Source organism: Anarrhichthys ocellatus, unplaced genomic scaffold (assembly GCF_004355925.1).
Source record: "Anarrhichthys ocellatus isolate YVR2014 unplaced genomic scaffold, GSC_Weel_1.0 scaffold4, whole genome shotgun sequence".
NCBI classification, from domain to species: Eukaryota; Metazoa; Chordata; class Actinopteri; order Perciformes; family Anarhichadidae; genus Anarrhichthys; species Anarrhichthys ocellatus.
This window is the reverse complement of record NW_022280034.1, coordinates 12,676,730-12,695,406: the sequence shown is the minus strand read 5'-3', so window position 1 is coordinate 12,695,406 and position 18,677 is coordinate 12,676,730. Positions and strand designations below refer to the sequence as shown.

Here is an 18,677-nt window from a genome sequence, read left to right as displayed (position 1 = left end):
TTCTAAAATGTCAACAGTAAACAAAGAGTGCAGACTGCTCCTCAGACTCAACACGGTGAGCGCTTCTTCCTAGACCTCCTTTTTTCTGCAGTGATGTTCCGCATCACAGAGTGAGGAATCCATCATGGAGAGATGGAGACAACTCTCCGCACCTACATTAGTCTCAATGGACACAAGTGCAAAGCAGCTGATTTCTCCCCTCAAAAGTTATCAGAAGTGAATTTAATGATCAAATAGCATACGGACTGTCCCCCCTCGAGGCTTATGATCTGTAAAACTGTTAATTTACCAATCAGAGGCTTTAAATAGATTTATTTACTTCGCTGCAGCAAGTTACATGACAGTATTTATAGATAAATAAATACAATTATAAATAGATCAATAAATGCACAAATAGACTTAACATTTATTGTCATTTAATTTGTGATTTGTTCATTTGTGGTGGCAATTAAGCATTAAATTACATATTTATTTATTTATTTATTTGAGCGTTTAATTAGCTTTGTATTTACATGTTTAATTTTAGCCCCTTAAAAACCCCTCCCTACGGAGCTGAGTGCAGTGAGTTTGCAGCTGAGGTAGCTGTGAAAAGTCGGGATACCAAAGAATTAAATTACAGCACTTCACTACTAAAAAAAACCTCCGTCCTTTATATCACAAATTGCTGACACTTCGGTTACCAAAGGTGGATTTTCCTTCTTGTATTGACTCATTGGGGTTATATTTTCATCAAACGTATTATAATGCTTTCTCAGATATTCTCATAAGCCATTTAAATACAGACAATAAGACCGTGTCCATCACAGTCGAGCTTTCAACGACAGCCAAAACCCATCAACCCTTTTTCCGCGAGGTCCCTCTCAAGCATGATTAGAGGCCCCGGCCCCCGTTTGACGACGCCTTTTATTGGAGGAATCAAAGCGCCACTGCTCAAATATTCAAAGATGCTGAATTTGGATGTTGCCAAGATTTTAGTCTGAGATAATGAAAGACTACTTGTGATAAGTCCGGGAAGGAGAGAGCTGTTCGCCGTGTGTACGCCAATGAGATGGTGTAAAGTGGATTAAGCTCGCTATGCTAATACCGCCGTCACTTGTGTGGCGCCATTTGATGTCTGACACACTGCAGACACCACGGGACTGATTCTATCGCCACATGTGTGCTTATGCAGCTCCGAATGTGTATTCAGAGCCAAGAGACGACATATAGCACATATAGATATCTGAACCCATTATAGCGTGCGCTTTGAAGCAGGCTGTACTGTATGTTCATTAAGGATTATGTAGAGATATTATTATTATTATTATTATTATGTTTTTACAGTGACGGAAGGGTTGAGGCAAGCATGTAGGTGTGGATGTGTGGAAATTCGGCTCTCCAATGTTTTTTTTTAGGAGATTATGAAGGTGATGGATATGTCAGTGCTTATTTTTCACTCTAACACTTTTGACAAGGCCGGACAAAAGTTGTGAATAATAACATATCGATCTAGATGATATATGAAAAACAAAAAAAATCTACCTGTCGATGCCAATCTCGCTTGGTGAGTTGTTTTTCCTACATTTTTGGTCATCTATCAAAATCTGAAAATTGTCATACAGAGAACTTAAAAATAAAGTCAGAGACTCTTTGGTTCGTCTTGAATACGGGATTCATTGTGACCCAGATTAGTCAGCCGTACACTAAGCTGTAAGAAGGTGTAACGTCCGCGCACACACACACACACACACACACACACAGTCCTTCCCTTAACTTGCAAAAAAGAAGTTGGTAAAAACTTAGATGTGCTTCTGTGGGTCAGACACAAAGTGCTGAGCTGACAAGTGTCCCATCCATTAGCAGCCTTGTCTGCTCCCATCTCGTCAGCCACCACTGTCGTTTACCGCATTCTGGTCCGTCTTTCAGGGCAGCTGCTGCTCTTCATGCAAACAAGTGACTGTATATCAGAGGGTTTCAAAGTCTGTGGGCAATTAATTCAGCTTTACATCAGAGAGCTTCCTAGTTTTCATACCACGTTATATGATTAGAAACACCTCCCACTCACTGCGCAGATATCCATTTAAATGACGGTACGTGCCCTTCCTCAGATCATTCTATTCAACTATACCGTGAAGAGTTATTTTCACATATCTTTTTATAACATTAACGACGTCTAGACGTGTCTGTCAGCGAGACATTTAGGACGGCTAACAAAGCCTCAGCTGTCGGTCTCCTCTGCTCTTAATGGCTGTCCAAAATGTCACACTTCTCTGTGTTTGCCGTGTAACCTAGACTGCACAGTAGCGTGCATGCTGACAAAAGAGCACTCGGTAAAAGAACGGTTGCAATTAAAACTAAAAAAAAACTAAAACCTGTCATTATCCACTTGCACCAATGTCTGTTCAAAGTGTCTTAGAGGTTGACATGGACACTAAATGTGGTTTGTCCCTGATAGTATGTTTGTGCTGTTAAAAGACATTAAATGTCTTTTAAGAAGGGTAATTCCTTAAAGCCAAACATTGAGCCCCAAATGCCTTATTTATCATATTAATCATGATATGAAGCAGGGCTGGGCAACATTTCGGGATATGAGACTCGATATCGTCTTAGATTTTGGATATCGTAACATGGCAAAGGTTTTGTCTTGTCAGTGTTTCACTTTTCGTGAAACTCTCTGAACTTACCTTTTTTTCTAGCTGTTCTATCATTTGCCTTCACTCACTTAGTCTTTACTGTATATACACATTACTGGTGATTATTTATAAAAAAAATGTGTAAGTATTTTGTGAAAGCACCAATAGTCAACCCTCCAATATCGTCACAATATCAAGGTGTTTAGCCAGAAGAACCGTGATATTTGCTTTGGTCCGTATCATATTGTCCCCAAGAATTCATGGTCCCAAGAGGATACATCCTAAGAACTTGTGTGATCCTCTGATGTTTCCTCTAATGCCACTAGTGGCTCTGAGATTTCATTGATCCAGTGAAATATCTCGTCATTAAATGTTTGCACAGATGTGATACTTGTCTAAATGTGGGAACAACAACACTTATTTTCAGACATTCTCTCCCGGTAGCCAATTATAGTGTTGTGTTGTATTTGAAGCGTTAGAGAGAGAGAGAGAGAAGTTCAAACCTTTTGCCTACTTTCAGCAGTTGCGTTTGACTAACAAGTTCTCTGAGACCTCTAAAAGGCTGCACCACATCCACTCTTGTGTCTTGACTTTTAGCATGAAACGTCTTGCTGATGATGACGGAGCAGGAGGAAGGGAACCTGCAGTTCAACATTATGGCGCAGACGTTCTCGGCTTTTGATTACGTAATTTTTTGATTTTCCTGGTGGGGGGGGTGATGAAGGAGCTTCGTCAATTTTTAAATCAATTTCTGTTTGTGTGCACCTGAATCTAGTCCGTATGTTTTGTTGTTGGGCACTTTTTGAATTGAATTCTCAAAAGCCTGTCTCTGTGTTCTGTGTTTCTGCTGTGAAAATGGGACCCATCTCTCGCTCTCTTCCTTGTAATAGGCTCATCTCTCCTTCTCCGTCTGCTCTCTCTATCTTTCGCGAGTCTGAATAAAGCAGCTAATGGTGCATGGAAATGGTGGCACCACAGTCGCGCCTATAGACAGACTTTTTTTCCCCTCTGTTGTGTGTTGCAGCATTTAAGTGAAAATACACATTTACAAGGATGAGAGGACGTCATTCTTTCACCCATCTCATTCATTCATTGTAAAGCACAGTAAGAGCTCTACAGCGTGCTGTTGGTGTTTTCTTTCTTTTTTTATCCTTTTGAATATTTGATAAATGAGTTCTGGTTTCGTTAGCTTCTCAAAGGGGGTTTCAGTTTGTCTCTATAGTGTTGCATTTTTATTAATGATTTGAGGACATGCTGCTGCTGATGTTGAATATGATGATGATGATGGTGTTGTGTCTTCCCTGTCCCCAGGTCTACATCCGGATCCTGGACAACGAGTGGAACGTGTACAGGCGCTACACCGAGTTCAGGGAGCTCCACAACCACCTGAGGACCCAGTTTCCACAGGTGGACACCTTCAACTTCCCACCCAAGAAAGCCATAGGGAACAAGGTGAGCATGGCCTGTTTGTGTGTGACCGACTGTGGACCTTTCTCTGTGACTGTGTCCAACACTTCTGTGGAGCAGTATTACATAAAGACCTCCTTGATAATTATGCACAAAATCTGTAAAACATTAAACATAATGGGTCCTTGATTTTTTTTTAAGCAGAACTATAATTTCTAGTCATCAATCATCGATTTTGTTTGCAGATTGTATTAGCTTTAGCTAGCTAGCTAATTAAGCTAATGTTAGTTGCAGGAGTTGGTGGTCTTATTAATGTTTACAGCTTCCTCGTTTTAAAATGAGAATCTTGATAAATGGGTCTTAATTACGCTCTGGATGGCTACATCAATTAGTTTGTCGAGTCTCGGGCAAGGTTCCCTCGTCTCAGTGGTTTTGGTTAGATGACTGAAATAAGGTCTGTGGTTAACACGAGAGATTGTAACGTTTTGTTCAAAGACATAAAAAAATAGGTCAGTAAATACCCCACTCGTGGCTTTTGAAGCTTCTACATGTCTTTTAAAAAGTGGCTCAATGTGACGTCAGACGTTGTCGGGGTTGTTGCACAAAATAAAATAGAGAATAATGATGCAAAACAGTAATAATACAGTGGTAAGCTAGTTAGCCGGACATGCTAACATTTCAGCTAATGTTGAGCGACGACTTAAAACTTTAGATTTTTTAGTTTTAGATTGGCTTAAAAAACAAAAACACCATCCTCTAAACTCTTTATATGCAGAGTGTAGCTCTTACCACAGCCCCCATGTGGACAAAGCCAAAGCTCTGCAGACTCGCTGTGCCGAGTCATTTTCGCTAAGCTCTCCCTTCAGAGGGACTGAATGGTTGTTTCAACCCTTTTCATATAAAAGACACGATCCCACATGACTTTGACCAGTTATCAAAAATAATTCATGTCGGCCTGTAAAGATGGAGTTAACCAGCACCATTTCGCTGCCAGCACTTATTCACTTATGCTCTTTCGTGATCTTTTTTCCTGACACACACACACACACACACACACACCTAACCTCCCTCTTCATCTACAGGGAACAAACACTGCTCCAGGTCTCCATGGCTCACTTACCTGTCTAGTTACTAGGAGATCTCTCTATCTATCGCTCCCCCTCACCCCTCTCCTCTCCTCCCTCCTATTCCATCCTGTTCTCCTCCGTCTCCCTCCAACATTTGGGAGATAATTTGGTTCTGACCCCAATTCTCTGGCTGGTCGGATTTGACGCCGGTCTGACTCCCCCACCTTCAAAGACACTGCGCTTTCACAGCTAGAAAAGGGACTGAACGCCAATGTGCAGGTGCTGCAGTTGTGAGAGGAGGTTGAGTGTCTGTGTCTGTCTGTGTGTGTGTTGTGGGTCTGCAGGACCGTGTGGGATCATGTGGAAGTCCAAGTGTCTATCAAAGGCCTCTGTGTCATTGCGTGCTGGAAAGCTCTCTGAAAGCCCATTACGCTGCAGGTTTGTGTGAATTATTGGCTTTCAACATCTCCAGGAAGTCGTCCGTCACCGTACAGAAAGCAGCCCCCGGTTTTGTTGCTCTCTGACTGCATTTTAAAGCAGGAGCACTGCTGGAAAAGACCTACACACACACACCATGAACACTCACTTTACGCTTTCCTGTCAAGTATCAAGAGTAGCTTAATACCAGACTCTTTTCTCCTGACCTCGCTGCACTCATGTGGAGGTGTACTCAGGGTGTGATGCTGCTGTTGTGTGTGTGTGTTGAAACTTTCAACCAGAAGGGTTCAGTTTATGATTTTCAGGGTTTATGTCGTTACGGTGGAAATTCAATCATTCTTCATAACAGGCGTAAATAATAGATGTTGTCAAACACCTTTCTTCTTCTGTTGTCTTGATTTATATTTCAGTTGCATTCACTCAGTGTTTTCTTCTCATAATACATAACACATTAGCAGTTCTCTATATATTTTCATCTCATTTTCTTTTTTTTTTTACCCAAATTACATTTTCCTTTGTTTGCCATCATGTATCTTTTTGTTTTGAGTGGATCCATTTATAAGCCTCTTGAGGTCTCTTCCTCCCCCACTCTCTCCATTAACAGTTTCTATTACTTTACAAATATACTGTCCCCGCAGTGATGATGTTCAAGTCACGTTTGCACTGTGGAGACCAGCTTCTCTGTTGATTTGTCTTCCAGGTCGATACTAAAGCCTAAAATATACAGCCGTATATAGACAGAAGCTAAAATCTCTCCCCGTCTTGTTTAACTTCTTTAACCATTCAGACCATTTGACAGAAGCGTTTTTGCGAGGCAGGTCTTACAAATGTTGCATCTCACAAAAGGGTTGTTGCTCAAAAATTTCCAGGGCTCTTGCATGCTCATGCTTTGGTCACAAGTATGGTATTTGTTATGATTGGTTTAACGTGTGAAAATGAGCAAGAGGAAATGATCTCGTGTTGCAAATAGCAGCTTGCATTCCGCAAATCTGGTCAAACTAAGCTCAATATCTGTGTCCTTGAACATGCCTTATACTTCTAGTGTTGGAAAAGTTGTCTCATAAGCTCGACTTTGTATGCACTGTATGTGATGTCTTCTAAGTCAGAACCCTTTTGGATCTTATGTGCATGGCAAAAAAACTCCACTCTGACTCTCATCTGAGAGTCTTAATCCAGCTGTTTTTCAGTCGCAGACCTCCGTTAATAACCTGAAAGTATTGGGCTATGAAAAAATTCTAAATATCTCAAAAATTGCATTTGATTGAGATAAGCTGCACAAACGGTTTTCAAATTAGAACATTTGTCATGGACACTATCAGTACTGCCTTGACAAAAATGAAAACATCTTTGCTCCACTCACACACTCACACACATATGCTATACGTAGTAACCGTCTCAAGATCAACATTTTGAAGATTAATTAAACATCAGCCATGCACGCTACAGCTTTGCAACTTTCAACAAAGTATAGACGAGGTTGACGAGTTTCAAACACCACAAACTAGTGGATTTTATCAGTGGTGGGCCGTGGGTTTTATACCTGGGCCTTCAGTGCTGTCCTGCAGCTGAAACACCACCTAATAACCTCATGATGGCGCCACAGCTACGGTTATTTGTTTCTATTGGTGTAATAATACACGTATTCGTATTAAACCGTTTGGTACGAGGCTTACGAACCAAACAATACGTTTGAATAATACTAGTGCATTTGGAAAATTCAGAAGCTTAAATTGTGGGAAATATAATGTTTTCGGTGGACTGCGCTCACGTAGGAGACAACAGGCTTTGACCTCTGAACCCGGAACAAAAAAAACAAAACAAAAACCAGCTGAGGCACCGCACTTCTGGGAGGCTACGCTAAACTAGCTTAACAAACAATAACTCCGTGCATGATGGTATGCTTCGTAATTAACGGACAATGCATACAGTCCAAATCTATATGATTAACACAATGACAACAACAAACTCACAAGAACCAGTCACATATATTCATATGACAGCAAAGCAACAAATCAATCCAGCAGACCTGCAGCAACATGCATTCTGCTACACACTCGAGGGCCATTCAGATATTAGATGTAAAAAAAAACAAACGCAGTTGACTTAAAGACAAACTCAATCCTCCTTTCTTTGTTGACAAAGAGTTTAATCCCATGGTTAAATCCCAACTCACGAATCCGTTTCTCCTCCTTCAGCCATTGAGTGATTAAAAAAACAAAGCTAGGTAAAAAAAATAAACATCTACACCAAGCAAAACGCAAAAAATGTAATAATTTCTTCCATATCTTTCAATTTCAACTCTTACTACTCCGACTAAGCCTCTGCTTAAGTTTCGTTTTCCAATAGTCACATGCTCGCCCACTGACCAATCACAGCACACGCTGCACCTCACTGCAGTGCTGTACCTTAAAACTGAGCTGCCCGTTAATGCTGACGTACTTGTAGGCCGGCTAGCAGGTGCTGACGCGTCAAAGAATACGCCCAACATGTCAAACTAAAGATCTGATTGGTTGAAGACTATGACAATCAACAATATCGTCCCCATTCACTTAAACTGCACATGGATGCACTTGTGAGTCTGCAGGCCTGGGTCTCTGTTCTTACCTAGAGACACAGAGGTGAGATCTGATTGGATGAAAGCTCTACTTAAAACAAGCTGCACTGGAAGCAGAGCAACTGAGGAACACAGTAGCTGTGCAATGAGAAAATAAGATTATGGGAAAAATATTTTTATAAATTATAATACATGTAGTGTATTTAAGAAAAATTATAAAATAGCTATAACTTTGTGATTCTGTTTAGGCCAGCAGAGAAGGCCTTGCAGGCCCTGACGGCCCACCACTGGATGTTATGAAGACCTTCAAGCTGTGAAATGAAATAAATGTAATAATTTCTTTAAATTTCTCAAATGTGAGCTGCTGTAGCAGCAGAAGTTTTGAAGGAAACAGGGCTCAAGGCCTTAGGGACCAGACTGAAATGAAATGAGGGAGCAGGTGGACGGCTTTTTTGCTCAAAGATTTGATAAATAACAGATCGGTGAAGTATGCGCGAGTGTGTGTGTGTGTGTGTGTGTGTGCCTGCAAAACAGGAATTTCTCTGTGAAAGCTGAAGCTGCACGGCATAAAAGACAGTTATTATGTGTGTTTCAGAGAGAATGTATTGGCTGGTGTGCATGAGGTGTGTGTGTGTGTTCACAACTATGTCTCTATACCCCAGAAGTGAGCCTGTGCAGCATGGAGTGCGTACTTTGTATATTCAGGCGTGTTTGTTTTGCGTGTGGTGTTGTTGGTAATCAGCAGGCCTGCCGTGTTGAGCTTCCCTGTTATTTCAAACCAGTCGGTGTTTGTTTCTGGCTCTCTAGGAGCACTTTGGAGTGTCGGCGGTGGAAACAGCCTTCTTAAGGTGAGGAGGGGAGCAGTGCTGCTGCAGGAATGAAGCGTGCCAAGATTATTTTACTCCCACAGTAATGCTGATGTTTTGAGTCGGCTTGTTTTACTTGTTTCAAATAATAGTGCTGGAAATTCAGTTTTCAGCAATCTCTGTCCTGCATTGTCCTAATTGGGGGATTATGTATAAAACGGGTTACTGTAAACCCAATAAACTCCCTTAAAGCCACAGTTAAAGCTGCATTCACACCAAATCAGGTGTCGAGGCGAAAATGGCACTCATTCCATTCGTTTGAACATCTGCAGGAAGTGAAAGAATCGAACGGCCTGGGGGCGAAAAGTTGACACGTAAACAGCTTTTTGAAAGAGACGCAACCCGACGTTAGATGCAGATGCAGATCTGTACACATTCATTCATAGGTCGCTGCAGACAGATTCACTGACTTTCCTGCTTAATCCGCATTAAAGGTTATTTTCTGTGCAGATTTTGTTCAGAGGATTATAATAATGATGTAAAATTATTATCTAACTACCAAAGTAAAAGTAATAATTATTACTTTTTAAAGGAGTAATAACTGAGTAACCAGTCCTTCTCTGTCTGTTTACGTGTATTTGTTTAGTTTTTTCTCATCTCCGTCTCCCTGTTTTTGCTACAATCGGTCTTTAAGTCCTCTTTCCCGCTTTCTTCCGTTACAAAGTGACACTTTCGCGACAGTGTTGCACACCCAAAGCTGATTTTGATACAGACACAGGGCCTCTCGCTGTGATGCGTGGCGAATGATGGAGAAATGTTAATGTCAGGAGTGAAGCGAGAGGGAGAGACCATCAAAAGCCTTTTAACGGCAGCACCGTGAATATCTGCTCCGCTGTGGTTCTCCCTGCAAAGGATGAAACATGCCAACTTGCCAGTGGAGATCAGGCAGTAGAGGAAATGCGTGCACAAACACACCTCACTTACTCTATTACATGACAAGGACAGTCGGTTTCATCATCACGTCCACACTTCCCCGAATGATCGACAGCTCAGAGGGAAACACAGCTGCAGTTCTGCCCTGCTGTGGATTTATGTCAGTAGAAATCTGACGGAAAAACGTCACACACGCATCACATGTAAAGCAGGTAACTTACACACACGCATTTGTGAGATTATCTATGCTATAACACTTCACTGACTTCTCAGGCAGCTTGCATGCCGGTGCCCTGTGATTGGACCGTTCAGCTAATCTTCTGCGTCGTGTGGTGTCAGGACCCATCAATAGTGCAACAGGGTTAGAAGTGTTAACCGAATGTGGGCTTAACTCCTGCACCCTCTGCTTGAATCACATGTTACACCTGAAGAGACTAATATATAATAGATATGTGTGCCAATGTCTGTATTGTTTTTTAGCAGTATGTTACGCACAATGCTCTCACAATGATCTATAGATGATAGATCATGTGTGTGTGTACACAGAACCCTTAGTTGACATTTGAGACGGGACACCTTCACCCATCGCTATTTAAGGAGCAGTCATGTGAATACTGTTGAGTGACTCCTCGTTTTGATTCATTTCATTTAGAAATTGGCTCATGTCTCATCAGCCGGTGGCCGTTGACCCCTGACGGTGGCAGCTGTGGCCCCCGCGAGGCCTCGTCGCCACCAAGACTTTGCCTCGTTGACTCATTTGTGCATCTGTGTCCTATTTGGTCCCGCTAACGAGACTCTCCCTCTCTGTGTCTCCGAGGGCTTTGGGAGAGACCGTCCAGCTGTGTGACCCAACAATACGGATGATGTTAAACACGCGCGCGCGCGCACACACACACACACACACACACACACAAAAAGAGAGATACAGATGCACACACTCTGGCTGCGACAGCTCTTAACCAGCTGATTTGTCAGGGGCCTGGCCAGGCATACAGGCTAAATGTTCCCAAGTCGTGCCTGTCAAATCCCTCCTGATGCGAACGCTGAGACAGAGGGGCCACAATGATTACATCAAAGACATGTTGTCGTCAGACCCCAGAGTCCAGCTATCAACGTTTCTCACTGGCCGCACCTCGTCCAGATTTTATGACTTGTGCCCAAAGGCCCTTGCGAGTCTTTTTTTTTTTTTTTTTTTTCCAACACCAATTTCTCTCATTCGCCCACTTGTGTCACTGTCTCCCCTCCTGCTCCTTGAAGTCACTCATCCGCCTCAGGCTCCCAAACAAATAGCTTCATTTTGGGCTTTTATCTCTCTCTCTTTGTTCTCTCAAGGCCGCAAATGGAGACGACGTGGTTTTCTTTTCCCAGGAGCGACGGATTAAAAGAGAGACGCAGCGGGAAAGAGTCTTTTGGGGATCTGTTTCGTCAGACACTTGAGATAACTCTCTCAATCAGCACGTCCGTGTTTAGTGAGCAGTCGTATGCGACTGTGGGGAAGATCGACTTTGATTTTCTCAAGTCTTCACATCAACAGTTGCAGACTAATGGGATGTGTCAAGCCGCTAAGCTGTATCGCTGTGGTCTTGGTCACTGAAGCCGACCACCTCGTAAAATTTCACTGTTGACTTCAGGCTCTGAATTAGCTTTCAGTCGCTGTTGATACCACAGTTTATGAAGATGTTCTTCACATTGCTTTATATTAGTTTGGGTTTGCTCAGAGGGGAATAAAATGATAAATATTTTTAAAGCAGAAGTTCCACCTTTGGGGAAATTTGCGTATTTGCCTTCTGGCAGAAAGTTAGATGACACAAGATCAATACGACTCTGATTTCTTCCCAGCAGTTGGTTAGCTTAGCTTGTAACAAAGGGCGCAACTGCTAACCTGGTAAGAAAGCCCACCTCCACATCAAGAGCCCTAAGTAACACATTTTATTTAGTTTGTTTAATCTGTACAAAAACTGAAGTGTAAAAACGTCAAGTTTGCCATTTTCGACGGGCATGTGTGCCAAACAGTTTCTAGGCTCTGAGCACTAACTTCCTGGAATCTCCGGTTGTTCCCGTTGGTTGACACTTGATGCTTCCGGGGGAAGGACGGGTCCTTTTAAGTCGGGTCCTACAGAGGCTCGGCAAGACCCCTTCCTAGCATTCGGATGGCACACAATGGAACGATTCACCTCGTCCACTTCAAAGCTGGAGAGCACGTGATCATCAGCCAATCATATGCCAACTCATTAACAACGATGTAATACTGAAGTCTACACAGAAAAACCTACATAAGGAGGATGACATTTACACAGGGAGAGAGTATAGGCAAGATGAAAACAGTGGGAAATCAATGGCAATGAGAATAATTCCGGTAGCATTACATAAAAGTCCTGAACGGTAGTCATAACAGAAGAAGTGGCGCTTACACAACTACCGTTTGCCCTCGGCAGTCGCCCCATCTGCACAGACAAGGAGAAGAGTGCCAAGGCTGCCCTGATTAATTAATCAGAAACTACAAAGTGAATTATTAACCAGTGCTAGTATGTTGTGTTCACATATTATGCAATATACATGTTTTACTTTTAATTATGTCAAAGAGACATTGTGGAGGTCTTGCATGAGCGTTCCTGAAGTGCCTGTGATGTTTTATGCATGGCCCGGACCCACGGTTTGGTGCATGTTCAGAGAACAGCCCGTTCAGCCTCGCTGCGGCCCGGCGTGGGCTGACTTGGTGGAACGTGTTGACCTTGTTTTGTCCCGAGCGTGTCCCAATGCTGTGCACTCTTCTTTAAGTCAAGTGTGCTGCAGGCTCAAATCAACACTCAGGTTGATGTCCCTTTTTTTTTGCATATGTGAAGCTCAGAAACTTTTTGTTTCCAGAAAATATGCCAGACACTAAGGGCCTGATTCACATACGGTAAATCCTTAGACAAAATGAGTTCTCAGTCTGCTCATTATCAGTGTCTGAATTAGCCAAGACAGCAGCTTATTATGCAACCAGCAAATCTGGCGTGAGACTTCCATTACATGGCGTCCTTGCATCCCTCCTGTCTCAGTCTCTGGAAAGAAATACAGCCAAAAAAGCCACAACGGGAATACAAATCATTGTAAAACACAGTTATTCCACACTTTTCAAGCAGGATCAAAGTCTTGGTCAAAAGCATCGATTTTCTGTTCAGTTCTGAATATGTTTTTTTGTTGCCAGGCAACATTTAGTTCTTCAGACGTGCTTTTGGGATTTGTTTTTGTTCCCTTCCCCAGAACTGAAAGGCGTAAAGCTGGCAGCAAATTCACTGAGCAGTTGTGAAGACCCCGGCGCATATGTGACTAATTTACACTTTTCTTCCATTGACGTCTCCCCTCTCCTGCCCATCTCTTCTCTCTGGAAAGTGACATTGAGGTGTGTGTGTGTGTGTGTGTGTGTGTGTGTGTGTGTGTGTGTGTGTGTGTGTGTGTGTGTGTGTGTGTGTGTGTGTGTGTGTACATTATACATCCAGTTTCTCGTTCTACCGTTGCATGACCATGTCATGACGCCATATCGCCCCATACGCTGCTGATAAGCATGTTTATAGAAACGTATTATCTTGACAATTAGAATCCATGACGTGAATGACATCTAGAGGTGAGGACACAAGAAATGGTCCATAAACCATCTAGTGTGCCCTTCAGAGGCAGACTGTATAAACTACAGAAACAGGGTTAAAAAGGTTTGCCATAAAACCTACATAATACCTGAAAAACACAGATTCTGTATTGGTGGACCATCCATAATAAATACTGACATCAATTTTTGTCATAAATACATATTGTAAGCTATTTTGTTGAGAAATGCTCTGAGTGAATTTAACTTCCCTCTGGTACGCAGTGATGCAGCGGTCTAGGGCTTTTATTGTGAAAGGTGAGGAATAAGGATGCTGTACTAAAGCATTATGGGCTGCCCTTGCCAATGTGGAGGGAATAACCTTAATAAATGTGGCTGTTTGTGCTGCCCTGCTCACATTAAATATATCAATTTTGCACCACAACTCATGGATTTGTCACAATCCCGCTGCTCGCTCTCTCTCCTCTCGTCTGGCAGCCATTTTTCCATCAAGTCAGAGTAAGGACACAGCCCAAATGTGTAGTTAACTGCCTTCACACAGCTTCTGTGTCGCTCCTGTAGAAGACAGAAATAGGCCTCGCTCACCTTCATGTTTTGTATGTGCTGCTGATGCATGTCCTTTCCCATATGATGAATAATAATAGACTGATTTAGGCTTCATGTCATATCAGTATAGCGGTGTGGAAAGGAAGAGACGGTGGGGGGGGTGGGGACCAGGAAGGAGCAGTGTCGAGATAGCTTGATGTGCGCAGACAGATGTGAGAGGACAGAATCAGCCTTGTACCTGCATCAGTATGCCACAGCAGTTTCTGTTCTGCCTTCTCGCTCCTCTCTGCACACAAGAGACAGCACCTGGCCTCTTCAGCCTTCCCTCTCTTCCGTCTCCACAAGAGGATGAGTCCGTCATGATGTCCATTAGTGTTTTTCGCTGCTCCGACATCCATGAAAGCAGCCAGGGGAGTCCCTCATCGTGTTGACACGGCATGAAACCTACGCTGGCACGCACATCCTAATCTGACACATCACATTTACCCAGTCCTACTGCGCGCATTTTACCCGGCACGGAGCAGAGTTTAGTGATCCGCGCTTATCCACTACTTGGGGCGACAGTGAACCTCTTATCTACTCTCCGTTTTTGAAAGTTCTCTCTGGCCACTGCACTGCCTGTCATCTACCAACTTTCTGGTTGGTTCGCAGTGGGAAAAATGTGATCAAACTGCACCAGGAATATGCAGCTGATGTGTGTCCGTACAGTCGCTGTGCATCCTGTGGAGGTGGTGAAAATCGTCTCACCACATTTTCCACCTGTTGTTGTACACAGCTTTGTTTGGATACGCAGCGATGCACACGCAGTCAGTGACTCAACGAATCACATCAGATGTTGACTGTCGTCTTTCATTTATTTTTTTTAGAGATGAGCGAGGTCACACTTATGTGGTCGGCTTATAACGCTCAGAGAGTTGTTTGTTTTTCTTGTTCTTTGACACCAATCAAATTCAACCAAAACTATGAGTCATAATTATTATTTTATTATTTAGCACTTATTTTGATACCTTAAGATAAAGCTCTGCGGGGCTCATGGGTGGAGCAGAGCCAGAATTCTTGCCATTGATTGGTTGTGGTGGTTAGATCTGTGTCGAGCTGGGAGAAAAGCCTGACATTCCTCATGCATTACACTCTGTGGTTGTTTCCCATTTGTTTTGACAGCGACAAAAAAAAAATCTTTTGCGGTAATTGAATTCATGTATTCAGAAAAAGACGTGTTAATAGTGCATCAGAGTCTCCCCGAGTAATGAAATAAACATGAAAAGGTCAAACTACTGACTCATTTAACAGTTGAAAAATTGCTTTTTTAATTAATTTTTTAAAGATTTTCTTCTGGATTGTGAGAGTTAGAGTAAATACTAATACCGGTACATTTTTAATTTACAAAATTAAAACAAAAAACTAAAGGGCTCCAAATGCAATATTGCAGACTCTTCTTCTATTCTACTTCTCAATGACTACTGTTTGCTTTTTTTAAATAATGTGTGTTGTTGTATTTATCTCATTTTTTGATTGTTATAGATTGTATTATCTTTGCAATTGTATCGTATTTTTTTGTCACAAGCTGGGCGTGCAGGTGAAATGTCTCTGCTCCTGGGAATATAGCGGGTAACTTGTTGAAACCCCCCCATGGGCACCAGATGTTAACAATTCATGAACAAGCAGTTGTTTCATAATTGCACTCGTTGATTAATGAATTTGAACCGACATCAGCCTTTTGTTATCCGTGCTGTGTGGTACCAGGGCTTCTTGTACAGCAAAAACAAATTTGTATTTTAAGACAATTGCGTTCACTTGGGTGTTGGGATTGTAGAGCAAAAGAGAAACAGGAAATGTTGGCCTCCTACAGTTCCATGGCTGTTTGTTCCAGTCCCAAGCACCAGAGCGGTGCCCAGGCTTTGTTCTGAGCCGAGCTAACATCGGCCATGTGGCTCTCTGCCTTCAGAGTCGCTGTGTGAAAGAAGTGTGAATGCTCATTTGACCGTGCCTAATTGTTCTTCAACATCAGCAACCTAATCACAAAATAAACACAAATATTAAGGTAAAGGTGTGGAGCATTGCTTGTTAAGGGAGATATGGTATGTGGAGGCCTGGTCATTATCAGCATTAGTTGTGCCTAGCTGCAAATATACAGTATTTGTACTGATGGAAGGAAAGCTCAGAGGGACAAATCACACAGGACACCTGTTCAAGATTTGATCCTGCACAGCGACAAGACATAACTACTCCAGAGTCACAGAGCCACAGGTCATTAAGGGGGCTTTAACAAGCCATAGTGATAGGGTCAGATTATGTTCCCACTGCAATCAGAGACCGCTGGCGAGAGGAGGTCTCGGTCCGATTCCTAGCGAACCCATAGCGCGGTGTTTTGGTCCGCCCCAGAATGCGATTACTGCGTTCACAACTGCCCAAATCAAATCTAATTTAAACAGACTAAATTTGACATAGTCTCGTAAGCAACATGTTCCCTTAAGACAGCATGTGTTCTTAAGATCCACCTTCCTCCCTTTGTGATTTCAAGAGCTCTTTTGCTGGAAACAGCTGCCTGTTGCATCTGAAAACATCACTAGTGGGAGCGCTACGGTAAAACAGTGAAGCTGTGGGCCATAAAAACCAAAACGATTAGTTTAAAGCTCCGTAAATCTGAGGGGGACCGCAGAATCGGTTGATAATTCTGTGTTGGTTCATCACTACGAGCGACCCCTTTACACGTAGTCATGTAATCCTTTGTTGGAATTAAAACTAATGTATTATGTTGGTGTGATGAATAACGTTTCATGTTGCAGCTTTAACCTCAGCTTTTCCAAGCACCTTTGTATCTGTAACTAACTCGTTCTCTCTCTGTCTCTGTCTCTCTCTCTCTCTCTCTCTCTCTCTGTCTCTCTCTGTGTGTCTCTCTCTCTCTCTCTCTGTGTGTGTCTCTCTCTCTCTCTCTTTCTCTCTCTCTCTCTGCAGGATGCCAAGTTTGTGGAGGAGAGGAGGAAGCAGCTGCAGGGCTACCTTCGCACGGTGATGAACAAACTGATCCAGACGCTGCCAGGGTTCACAGCCCGCCCCACCAAAGAGACCCTGCTGTCTCTGCTGCCTTTCTGTCTGTAAGTGGACACACACGGGCATGTTCGATACAGGTTCTTACCCTTTTATGTGAGCATGTGGAGACGTGTGTGTGCGAGAGAGAGAGAGAGAGAGAGAGATTCAGGAGAAGGATGCCAGCACCTGTTAGCAGGTGGAGGTCTTCTGTCTGTGAAAGAATCCAAACAGGAACAGTCAAGGAAATAAATCAGGGAATGTGTGTATCTCTGTAACTTTCTTTAAATATTCATAGCATTGGATGGTGGTTGGAGTTGTGTTTTGTCCAAAACAACTCAAATAATATACCTCTTTAAAAATGTAGAGCTGCGTCTAATCTTCGCAGAAATCCCACTGTTTGCTCACGTGACATCTAAAAGGGAAAACATCAGCTTTTTTGGACGATACTTTGAATGCTTTTTACCAATTTAATCTACAAGATGTTCTGACAGAATTAGCTGCCACGGCTGTTTGTGGCAGTAGTTGTTACCGGATACAAACAGGGAGGATTAATGTCACTGACGATGCCAAATCCCTTGTAAACAAACTTCAGCGTTTCCCCGTGTTTTACACTCACACACTTACACAAGTGTGTTTGTTCTCTCACACACACATTCACACACACTCAGATCCAGCAAGTGTGAAAGTGCACGATGCCCTGGCTACCCACCTCCCGACCAGGCTCCGTCTGAAAATGAGATGTTGCAGTCATTTCCTGTCAAAATTCACATCGGTTTCCACTCACTGCGATCAGTCAGCTGGCGTGACACCGACCGACTGGAATGTCATTTCCTCTCTGGAGACATCTGAGTCATCGGGTTCAGGCAACAACAACAACATAGTTGACATAGTCGTGGACTCTCCACCTTGTGGCCTTTGCTAAAAGCCACTATGTGTAGAGCTCTTATGAGATGATGGCCTTTATAACAAATAATAATCACGGCACGCGTTTTTATTCGTAGATAAAGGAGAAGAGTGCAGTCTAAGTGTCCCCGGGTTGAGGACTGAACGAGACCACTTGAAACGGGTCTCAGTCTGGTTCTGGATCAGACTCTGGTTCTGGATCAGACTCCGTGGTATGTGAGCAATGCAGACCGACCACGTTTCTGTGTGGAAGTAGATGTGTGATTTCATATTGGATACCATGGATAAACTGCTAAATCCAGCTGCTTATTGTGAGACCTGTCCAGCGATCTCCGAGGATCGCAGAATTATCCGAGATCATTTGGTAACCATGGTAACAGATGTGCACATTTTCCCAGATACATCAGGAGGAAAATAAGTGAAACAGAGGCGTACTGCTCTGTGTGTACTATCTATTACTTCTGTGTCTATTCCTACCTGGTCTAGATTAAATAGCACACACAGTATTTTCTGATAATAATTTGAATCTGTAAAGTAACGAGTCACTTAAGATGTCAGATTAGTGTAGTGGAGTAGATGGCAGGAAATGGATTTCTAAAGTAAAGTACAAGTACCTCAACATTGTACTAGTAGCAGTATTGTACTTTGACGTACAGGAGTTGAGTTGGCTCTCAGTCACTGGAATGAGATCGTCTCTGCGGGTTCATGTAACACTGATGGTGCAGGATGACATCACTAAAACTGTCCAATGAATGAGTTACGTCTCAGTCCATATAAAGATGGGCGACATGAAGG

General features: G+C 42.8%; 1 protein-coding gene across 1 annotated transcript in view; it reads left to right on the top strand.

Moving 5' to 3' along the window:
* Positions 1-18,677, top strand: part of LOC116381117 (sorting nexin-29-like) — a gene marked incomplete at its 5' end in the record, with an annotated part of 39,275 nt that overhangs the window by 15,204 nt on the left and 5,394 nt on the right. Inside the window, 2 exons of the mRNA XM_031842961.1 lie at positions 3,924-4,064; positions 16,905-17,044. Of these exons, the coding sequence (XP_031698821.1) occupies positions 3,924-4,064; positions 16,905-17,044 (281 nt within the window). The remainder of the gene's footprint in view (positions 1-3,923; positions 4,065-16,904; positions 17,045-18,677) is intronic.